The sequence below is a fragment of the Musca autumnalis genome, unplaced genomic scaffold (assembly GCF_047663935.1).
Source record: "Musca autumnalis isolate F117 unplaced genomic scaffold, ASM4766393v1 scaffold_4, whole genome shotgun sequence".
Taxonomy (NCBI): domain Eukaryota; kingdom Metazoa; phylum Arthropoda; class Insecta; order Diptera; family Muscidae; genus Musca; species Musca autumnalis.
In genome coordinates this window covers 141630379-141641636 of record NW_027411977.1, presented here as the reverse complement: position 1 = coordinate 141641636, position 11258 = coordinate 141630379, and the positions used below count along the sequence as shown (strand labels likewise).

Here is an 11258-nt window from a genome sequence, read left to right as displayed (position 1 = left end):
CCCCGCTGCTGTCGTCAATTGGTAATATGAAGTTGGAATTCGATGATTTTTTACTCACCCAATTACCAGTTTTACACCATTCGATTTCAAGGTCGACCGATACCATAACACCATGGGATTTGGTGGTAAACCTATACCAACAACAACAGTACTAAGCGTCTGACTAAATGGCCGAGTGTGTCACAGACCTAATGCTGTTTGTTCACATATTTTTGTTGTTTTTTTTTTAAGATGAAAACAAATGGATGGAGAAAAAAATACCAATGTAAATATGAAACTATTAACAAGCTTTCGATGCCGAATATTAGGTCCCATCTTGTGGTAAATATTGCACAAAAGTTTTTTGTTTCAGGTATTCCCAGATATACATCTCTGTGTGTTTTCTATGCATAAACATAAGAAATGAATAAGAAAAAAAAACAATCGAACGGAGGCGACCGAGCGACTGACCTCTCCAATCATTTTTTCAGGGATGTCGTTTCTATTTCAATTTTTAAGTTTGAACGGTTCGTATCGGAAAAATGTCTGCTTCGCTAACGTTGAGCGCAAATGAAACGGTCAACTATCTGATAAGTGTATTTTTCGAACATGGAGATCAGCGAACGAAAAATTGGCTACTCTCGAATTCACCGTGGCCCCTATTTGCGATTTTAGCCGTTTATTTGCTATTCTGTCTGTATGCGGGTCCTCGTTATATGCGCGATCGTAAACCGTACGAATTGAAGAACACCATGATCATCTATAATGCCATCCAAGTGATAATTAGTTGCGGTCTGTTCTATGAGGTAAGTTTTGGATTGACAAGAGTGGAAGAAAATTCCTAATTCATCGGAAAATTGGACCAGTGGAAAAAGTGATTTTTTAACTATTATGGATATTTACAACAGGAAATTAAAATATCCATTAAATATGAATTATAAATGAATTCTTCGGGATAAAAACTGTGATGCAGATAAAAAATATCGAGACTTTTTGGGTAGTTATTTTAAAGTTAACGAATTTTCCGAAAAAATTAACTTTTGCTATTAAATTTGGTTTGAATTAAAGTGCAAAAGTGTTGAATTTCACGAAGTACGTACCTGGCGGAATGTACCAACATAGACCATTTTGAAAATGCATCTTATTTTGTGAGTCATTCCCTTCTTATTTATCGCGCCCATCAGCCATTTCAGTTGGTCACCATAGGATTTAGAGTTATTGGACCATTATTTGACCGTCAGGTAACATGGAGTTGCCCACGAAAAACATAATATCGCTGAAAACAGAATCACCAGGAGTACCTTCAGTAACAATTTCAAAAGCGATATATTGACATTTTGTAAGGGAGGTATCCGCAGATGTTGTCCGATATAGACCCTCTGGGAAGTTGACTTACATTTAGAAAACATTTTACAATGTGACATGTTTCGATCATTTGGTAAATTATCGTCCTCATCAGTCATTTCAGGAAGTATAGACTTGCCCCTGAAAAAAGAAACTGTACCATTGCAATTGGAAATTTTGTGTGCGGAAGGTACCTGAAGCAGTGGACAGTAGGGTTAAGACTTTTTTACAACCTCACGCATAAAATGCAGATATACAATTGCGTGCAAAATAATACAGGGCGGAACTGCTATGTACGAATATTGCAATAATACTGCTATAAATCTTTAAGCAATTTAATTATCTGCATCAGGCGAATGATTATAAGATGCCAGACCTCACGGGCTAAGATATTTTACAAATATATGCAACTATAAGGAAACACCATTAAAGTTTTAAAGTTTTTTTCGTATGCAAAATAATAGCAGTGCAAGTAAGCCAAGTAAAGTGGATATGTAAAAAGCTATTCATTTATCTTTTTACAGTTGAAAAGTTTTTTGGAATGAAAATAAGACGAAATACAGACAAATGTGGATCGTCACTGCCTTTAGTGCATCACTGCAGCACGGATGGTCATAAACATAAAAAATTTAAATTTTCCATGGAAAAACTTATCACATAGTTTATGTTTATAAATTGTTGGTTTCATATCTTGGAAACCGATTGGATTTTCATTTTTGGATCGTTGGCACACTTGTAGCTCTAGTTCTAGATGACAAAAATGAAAACCATGTCAACGCATAAAAGTGGTTATTTAGCATGTTCTCAAAAGATTTGCTCTTATTGCCTTCACTTTATCAGATTATTTTTATATTAAATTCCAAAAATTGTATCCGTACTATGAATGTTTATTGCTTTGAGGATACGTAAGATGACTGTCGACCATTACAAATAATTTTTGAGAAAATACCACCGATATCTTCCACTATGTGGTAAGTTTTTCCATGGAAAATTTAATTTTTTTATGTTTATGGCCATCCGTGCTGCACTAAATGCAGTGACGATCCACATTTGTACACATATTGTCTGTATTTCGTCTTATTCTTATTTCAAAATAATTTTCAACTGTAAAAAGTTATAAATGAATAACTTTTAACATGTCCATTTTACTTGGTTTACTTGCGCTGCTATGATGCACACGAAAAAGCCTTTCTCAGCAGAAAACTTTAATGGTGTTTTTTAATAGTTGCATATTTTTGTAAAATATTTGATCTTATAAGCATTCGGCAGAAGCAGATAATTAAATTACTTTACCGATTTATAGCAGCATTATTGAAATTTCCGTACAAAGCAGTTCCGCACTGCTATTATTTTGCACGGTACTGTATAATTGAAAATAAACTTTAGAAACATTTGTTTCTCACAAATTTTCTATAATTCTGAGAATCATAAAAATGTCTTATCGTGCCCACAATTTTTCCGAACTTTTTTAACTATTGTGGGAGTGGTACCTGAAGGAGTGGACCGATTTGGCTTGTCTTCGAACTTAAATATTAAGAAAGCCAGATTTTGGACCGAATCGGCAGATCCATTCGAGAGTTATCTTGCGCTCCAACTTTTGCAACTTTGCCCCTGATAAAACTTGTACCGCCACATGAGGGGGAGTGAATACAATTTGTTACAACAAAAATCAAAGCGATTCGAGAGCAGGTCCTAAACTGAACTTTACCGAAATTTTGTGTGGGAGGTACTCGAAGAAGTGGACCGATTGAGTCCATACTGAAACCTCATCTAAGTCTGGTAGAAATTTCACGATGTGCAAAGTATGGACCAAATCGGTTACTCCCTTCAAGAGTTATCGTGCACACAAATTTTCCGAAAATTTTCGAACTTTGATGGGGGAGGTACCGGAAGGAACTTAAACTTAAAAAAAAGAACTTAAACTAAATTTGCACAAAATGTTACGAAACCGAGAGTTATCTTGCGCTCCAGCCAGCCAGACAGACAGACGTACGGACATGGCTAAATCAACTCCAAATTGTCTGAAACGGATTTTGTCCAAACATACTTGGTGTCTAAAACCATTATTTCGATAAGGCACATTTTGACCGTATGAAAGTGTATATAACCTCGTTAGCATAAATGCTAACTACTTTCAGGGCTATACCAACGTGTGGAATTTTTGGTGGGAAGGTTTTATATATGCATGGAACCTCAAAAGTCAAACTACAGATAGTTCTTTCAAACAATTACGGATAGTTCCTTCAAATTACAGTTAATTCGATTTTTGGTGGAGTAGTTTCGTGAACACAGAGAACCTCAAATGTCAAATTATAGCTAAAATACCGAAAATCGGGAGGTACCGTTGTATGGGGGCTATACCAAAATATTAACCTATGTTGACGATGTTTGGTGGAGAAGTTTCGTGGCTACTGAGAACCTCAGCTAGTTCGGTTAAAAATTGTACCTAAAATCCTCAAAATACCCAAAATCGGGAGGTGGCGTTATATGGGGGCTATACCAAAACATGGACCTATGCCCATAATTTTTGGAATATAAGTTTGCTGGTTACTAGGTACCGTTGTATGCGGGCTATACCAAAACGTGGATCGATATAGCCCATCATCGAACTTGACCTGTCTGCCAACAAAAGACGCACATTCCCAAAATTTCAGCGTCCTATCTCCATTTATGTGGATGCTAGAGTGATTACCACATACGGTAATGATCAAGAATATACAAGGTGGCGCAAAAGTAATCCTCCTAACAGAAAATGCTATAAATTTTGCGATTGGCCCCTAATGTCAGTTCTGTTTTGACATTTGTGTAGTAAACACATGCGAAATACACGTTAATAAACAATGTTACGCTACACTGTTCCAGAACGCCATCCTTAATCACCACCAAGAGGAAGATGATTTTTAATCAAAAATAATCATGAGTGATGAGGCGCATTTCCATCTTAGCGGGTACGTAAATAAGCAAAATTTACTTTTCAGGGGCACTGAAAATCCGCGTGTTACTGTGAATGATGGGCGCTACAGAGCAATGATCAACGAATTCTTTTTGCCGCAACTTGATGAATTGGGATTGGAAACCATGTGGTTTCAACAGGACGGTACAACGGCACACACTGCACGTGCCACAACCGATATGCTTAAGGATGCATTTCCCGGGCGCCTAATATCCCGTTTTGGCAATTTGCACTGGCCAGCCAGATCGCCTGATTTGCCCGCTCCAGACTTCTTTTTGTGGGGGTTTTTGAAGTCGCGAGTTTATGTCAACAAGCCTCAGACTCTTTCAGCTCTTAAAGACAATATCCGTCAAGAATGTGTGGACCTATCGCCGGAAGTTTTGGTCAAAGTGATGGAAAATGCCATAAAAAGGGCTCAAATGACAATAAACTGTGGCGGCGGCCATTTATCTGACATCATATTCTCGACTTCCAAGTAGTTGCAAAAAATCAAAAAATCTTAAACTGAACCTTTCCTAAATTGATAATCGAAGGAGCTTACCAAAATAGTTCATATTAGAACCTCATCTATGTCTGGTAGAATTGTTACTATGTGCAAATTATGGACCAAGGCAGTAACCGGCCTTCGAATGTTGTCGTGCTCAAATTTTAGGGAAAAGTTGTGAACTTTTGGTGAGGAAGTACCCGAAAGAGAGGACCAAGCTAAGTTTGGAGAAAATATTATGAACCAATCCGTTAGTCGGTTCGAGAGTTATTGTGGGCTCCATTCAGTCAGATAGACTGAATAATGGATAAATCGACTGCAAATAGTCTGACCGCTGAGGCACATTATGGCCCTCTGAAAATGTATATACCATCTTTAGCCTAAAGGCTGAGTGTATAAAAATAGGACTATATTTAGGTAAAATAAGTACTGATTTTTAGTTCATAAACATATTATTTGTTCGATTTACCTGTAATTTGGCATTTGGAGTTCTGTGAGGAAGCAGACTTACTTCCATGCAAAAAATGGTCAATGTTTGTCCCCTTTTAACTGGAATCCCGATTTTGACGATTTTAGCAACATTTATCAGTCCTTATATTTGCAGTTCTGATATATATTTTGAAAGAATTTAAATAAGATCTTTTCACTTTAGGCAGTTTGGCCAGAGTAGTTCTAGCATTGTTGGGAACGAAAAGCAAACGAACTAGCCACAGCCAGTTCCTATTTTAATGAACGCCAGTCTCAACGCCATTTCTCAAACTTTGTGTGGGAGTTACCCGAAAGAGTGGTCCGATGTAGTCAATATTCGGACATAATTCGAGGCTGTAAGAAATAATCGGTTTCTCTCTTCGAGGTTTATCTTACGTAATACCCAGTTTAGTTTGTGCTGACAGGCTTTTTGGAGACTTTGGGCCATTGGCTCAGGAAGAAGTGCACTTGACCCTGAAAAAATTGCGGCGTCGTAACATGGCCAGCAAGAAGATTTTTTGGAAAAGACTTCAAAATGATCCCAGATGAGCTGTTAAACTGCACATTCCCAAATTTTGTGTGAGAGGTACCCAAAGGAGTGGGTACCATATTCCAACCTGCTACGTGACTAGATAAAATAATACGATGTGCAAAGTTTGGACCATACAAAAACTCCCTACCCAGAGTTATCTTGCGGATTTGCCATTTTAGGTGGTGTCGTCAGGGGTTTATTCGAGCTTTTAGGCCATTAAGTCGCAAAGGCGGTCACAAGTACAACCTGCTGAAAATATTTCATTTCATGGCAAATGTCTACAACTTCCATACTGCGACCACTGCAACAGCTACGGAAATAAGGAAGATGAGGCAACGATTGTTCCTGTCCTGCGCGAATGCAATGTACATACATACATATATAGTTTAAGCAAGTTTGTTCCTTCATGACCTTGCTGAGAATACCGATTTAGGTCAAGGAGAACTTTAAACAAATTTCATACCAACAAATCAAATCAGATAACACAGCAGTGACCATGAAATGGAAGGTGTGATTTTCAAAACGTACTAATTGAGGCTATATATAGGTTTATAGCCACCTCGTAAACCGACCGTTCAACCACATACATACATAGGAACCGTCTTAGAAAACAGTATCAGTAAAAATCTAATTTTCACATTTGCATACACAAGACAACTTATGTGAAGTAAATAGCCAGTTTTCTGAAAAAAATCGCACGTGCGGATTTAAGGTGGTAAACCATTTAAATAGTAATAAAAGACAAAAACTTTTTTGGAGAATATATTTCATGTTTGTCCCCTACTGGCTTGTTAAAAATAAATAACACAGAAAGACGGTAGGTTCGGCCGGGTCGAAATTTGAAACAATGAAACAATTAGTTCCCTATCGTTTATGAATCATGGCGTTATGGTGGTGACAGAATGGGTGAAATCATCTGACCTTTTCGCTTCTCCTTATGTATTGTACCTTGAAGCGAAATGTGTTAACTGAAGAATACCACTTTTTTGTAAATAAGGTTTAATTGGAATCAGACATCGACGTCTTCTTCTTCTTTTTTCTACACCTATCCCATGGCGGCGGGTGCTCCGATACCGGAATGACCCGGAACCACACAACATCCGACACATGTGGACACATGTTTGTATTTGTATGGTGTTTCTGTGTTAAGAGTAGCGTATCCGGAATGCCTGCTCCGGATTCTTCAATCCAGGATGACCAATATGGATGTGATCAGTTGGTCACATCCGCGTCAACCACACTCAATCTTCGGTAAGATGTTCTGGACTCGTCCATGTGACTACGACAGGAAATATGTTGCTACATGATGCGTGAACACATCCCCCAGTGAGTCGTCATTGTCAACTGAATACACGACTCTCCTGAAATGACGAAAATCGGGTCGCATTCAAACGTGAACCTGTACTGACAAATTTCTGGGGGAAGGTTTTGTAGCCCCCAAATAGATCTAAATAGCAAATTTCCGTCATTTTTTGTAGGATAATGAGGCTATAACCTAAGAAAAGGCCTAAAATCGGGAAGTAACTTTACACGTGGGTTTTATCAAAACTTTACTACTTTATTTGTATACTGTATAACCTTTTAAATAATTGCTATATCCGTTGATTTCTCTGTTCTCATTGCAAATAGTTCTACCAAGCTGGCTGGGGAACGAGCTACAATTACAAATGTGCTCCACTTACATATGACACCGATCCAAACTCAATGCGGGTAAGTTTGGCGGACTGGGACTCCCAGCCAAAAGCAATTTGTACTAATTTTCTAACGTTCTTTCAGATGGCCCGAGCTGTTTGGTTATTCTATATGGCCAAAATTACGGAGCTGTTGGATACAGTATTCTTTGTTTTAAGGAAAAAGGATAGGCAAATATCCTTTTTGCATGTCTTTCATCATTTCAGTATGCCATTGGGTCTTTATTTTGCTGTTCAAAACTATGCAGGTACGTAACATTTGAAAAATAAGAAATGAATACAAACCTTACCATTTAATTTAATACTGAATTAATAATAATTCGGAGATCCCCTCATAAGAAAGCGGTCAAAATGTTCATTTTGTAGCAAATGTTGTCTTACATGCTAGGTTCCTATTAAATCCATGAAGTTCGGATAAGCAAGTCGCAATTTCCCTCTGAAGACGTGAGAGGATAAATAGTAGAGACGACGTAGCCATTGGGAACCCGGGGCCCGCCCCACCCAAATGTTCATTTTTTAGACATTTTTTATATTTTACTCACAAAACATAAAATTTTGTCTATTGAGCCCCTGAAATGATGTCGAGATGCATTTCTCACTACGTCCCTCTGACTTACTTAGTTAAGATCGAGCAAATAGGAGTTCAGCCTTTCAAAAATGATATTAGGGAAGGTACCACGGGTTCCACCGGGTTGCAATGGTATGCACACCCGCCTTAAAGGTCGTGGGTTCGATTCCCAGGCCAGGCAACATCAAATTTTAGACGGTGGCAAAATACCCCTCAGTGATGTTGGCGATATTTCCTGAATATTTCAGCCGTATAAAACTTCTCTACAAGTGGTGTCTTAGGACACGCCGTTCGGACTCGGCAATAAACAGTAGGTCCCATGTCATTGAGCTAATATGAATCGGGGTGCACTCATTAATATGAGAGTAGTCTCCCTTGTTCCATCTGGGATGTTTGTGGAACACATATGTTAGGATCTCAATGTTGTCCGAAGAGAATAGAATGCAGGAAAGGTATAGGCGAAACAGTTCCGGAAATATCACCCCACCTTGGGGATCTTCTTATTTTCCCTCTACGGTACTTGGACTTCTTGTTCCTGAATTCCACTTACGACTGTCGTCCACACATATAATTGATTATCCAACGTTTCAAATTTCGACGTTGGGTTGTCTGCTCGATGTCCTCAAACAGCGTAGAGTGCTTGACAGTATAAAGACTTTTTAAACGTCAAGCGCCACCAAATGTGGGGAGTTGACGTGCAGCGCTGTTGTCGAGGTGTGTTGCTTACGGAAATCATGCTGATGATCGGCAACAGGATAGCCATTTCCGACGCTGGGTCTTGCGACAAAATCCAAACGATGGTGTCTCAGAACGTCCTTTGTGCTACCCGAACATCAGATGGATTGGGCAGATCTCTGAAGCGGTGATTAATGAACTTTCAAAAACTCTGCCAATTAGATTTCTCATGATGATGATATCGAGCGGTCTGCTGATGGAGACAATTATGGGGAGATGGTCTGATCCAAGAGGAATGACAGATTTCCAGGTGGCGTCATTTGTATGGCCAGGTGACACAATGGTTATGTCTGACGAACTGTGACACTGTCCTCTAATTCTGGTAGGGCCGTCCTCATTGACCTCGCAAAACGTAGAGCTATAAATCTGGTCGTTTCCGAGGACCGAATTCCACAACTCATGAAGAGATCTGATGCGGCGTAATACTATTCTCTTCGCCCCATCACTCCCGGGTTTCTCGATTAACTGTCCATTGAAATAACATGCACACCCCTTCGGATCAGTAAGCGTAACGTTGCCATCAGTGACTGAAGTCACATCTTCCTTCTTTCCAGGATTCGGGAGTTACTTAACCATTGCTCACAAATCACTAATTCAGGCTCCAATGTTGCAACACTTCAGATGATCTAGTCACCTCTTCCGCTTGTGCTCACCGACCAACCTAATAACTTCCAATGTTTAACTCTTGGTTGACTGGGATTGGCTCGATGAAGCTCATTACACTCATTTACTAGTCCCCTTGCCTCTGCAAGGTATATAGCGAGCTATTACAGTTGTGATCATGTATCGGAACATTCTTTCTACTATACGAACATCAGAAGTGTTTGGGAGTTTTGAGCTCTATGTAACTAGGCCAATTAGCTTACACATGTTTGATGAAGGTGCTGTGTTCTGATGTGATGAAATCGGCCGGCCTGTTTATGGAGACGATTATAGGGAGGTGGAACAATTATTATGTTTCTTTTAAGGGCTCGGAAAATATATATTTGGTTTGCTCGTTCTTGTCTTGGGTGGGGCATGTACATTGATAAAACTGATGTTGAAAACATTACCTTTACCTTGTGCAGAAAGCAGCGAATGTAGAGCATGCGGAGAAGACGACGAAACGTTGGAACACTTTCTTTGTCACTGCCCAGCCTTCGCGACTCTGAGAAACCAACACCTAGGTTACGATACTATACAAGAACTTAACCAAATTATGGCAACCCTGGTTTAAGTGTATGTCCATACGGACATATTGCCCCTCTTTTTTATATTGCCCCTCTTTTCAACCTAACCTAATTTTCATAGAACTAGTATCCAGCCCCTGGACTTTTTCATGTTAAAGCCGTTCGGTATTTTCCACCTTCTACGTCACCCAATGTAAAAATAATTTTCTTTGGGTGCGTCAATAACCATGGTTATCGTGTAAACTCACCACTTGTAGCGTGTGCTTATGTGGGTGGTATTTGTCAACTTCACATGAAACAAGTAAAAACGTATCAGATATGTACCCTTGAACTTGTGAACTTTCATCCATGGCCAGATCGAATATCGCCTACACAATCGAAATCATTTTCCTCTAAAATTATTAAAATTATGTTTTTAGGGTTATTCAGAATTTTGTGGCTTTGTTTGGACGTATGAACTTGCCGATAAATGTGGCCTTTCCGAATAAACCGGTCACTTCCTTCAGGAGTTATCGTGCGCACCATTTTATAGACAAGTTTTGTGGGGTCCCAGGAAGTGGATCGATATGGCACATCATCGAACTAAAACTAAGGCCATCTTTTGGAACAACCGAAACCGACCAGGATATTCCCTGAAAATCCGCACTACTTAATGAAATTTATTTAACTTTATTTTATACGTTTTTTGTTCTTTCAGGAGGACATGGTACAATTGTCTGTTTCATCAATTCCTTCGTTCACATTGTTATGTACATCTATTACATGTTGACTGCTATGGGTCCCAAGGTTCAGAAATATTTGTGGTGGAAGAAGTATATAACCGTTTTGCAACTTGTGAGTATAGATAGAAACATTGAAGCCATTTACAATGTCATGTTTTTAATTGTACATCTCTTAATCTATTCATTCAGCTGCAATTTTCCATTGTCTTCGTGCACTCCATCCAAGTCCAAATTCGTCGAAACTGCCTCTATCCCAAAGGAGTAGCAGCCATAATAACTTTGTATTCGTGTATTTTCTCCTATATGTTTGGCTCATTTTATGTTGAGAATTACTTGAAAAAGAACAAAAAAGGATCACTGAAAAAGGATTAAAACATATTTGAAAAAAAAAATAACCTTAATGTTGATAAAATTCTCAGGTCAAGATAATCTGCATTTTTGTTAAATGCATTTTCATTATTTTTAAGTTAATTTATTTTCATATATGTATACATATGTATGAATGTTTGTATATATGTGCTAAGATTTTGTATTATTTTATTTTTGTTGTTGTTAATTATTAAATAAATGAACAATATAAACTTTTATACTCGTATATGACACCATTTCAATG

At 38.5% G+C, this 11258-nt stretch overlaps 1 protein-coding gene across 1 annotated transcript; it reads left to right on the top strand.

Moving 5' to 3' along the window:
- The first annotated feature begins 521 nt into the window (after window positions 1-521).
- On the top strand, window positions 522-11017 carry LOC141403103 (very long chain fatty acid elongase 7-like). The gene is made up of 5 exons (XM_073985265.1): window positions 522-785; window positions 7390-7470; window positions 7537-7699; window positions 10621-10757; window positions 10835-11017. The coding sequence occupies exons 1-5, from the start codon at window positions 522-524 to the stop codon at window positions 11015-11017; spliced, it is 828 nt and encodes a 275-aa protein (XP_073841366.1).
- The last annotated feature ends 241 nt before the right edge of the window (window positions 11018-11258 follow it).

What these genes read in the sequence shown, in the direction of transcription:
- LOC141403103 (XM_073985265.1), top strand. Translation starts at nt 522, where the DNA reads ATGTCTGCTTCGCTAACGTTGAGCGCAAATGAAACGGTCAACTATCTG. An exon ending in GTTGCGGTCTGTTCTATGAG is followed by an intron (nt 786 to 7,389) that starts GTAAGTTTTGGA and finishes CATTGCAAATAG; the next exon opens with TTCTACCAAGCTGGCTGGGG. An exon ending in CCGATCCAAACTCAATGCGG is followed by an intron (nt 7,471 to 7,536) that starts GTAAGTTTGGCG and finishes ACGTTCTTTCAG; the next exon opens with ATGGCCCGAGCTGTTTGGTT.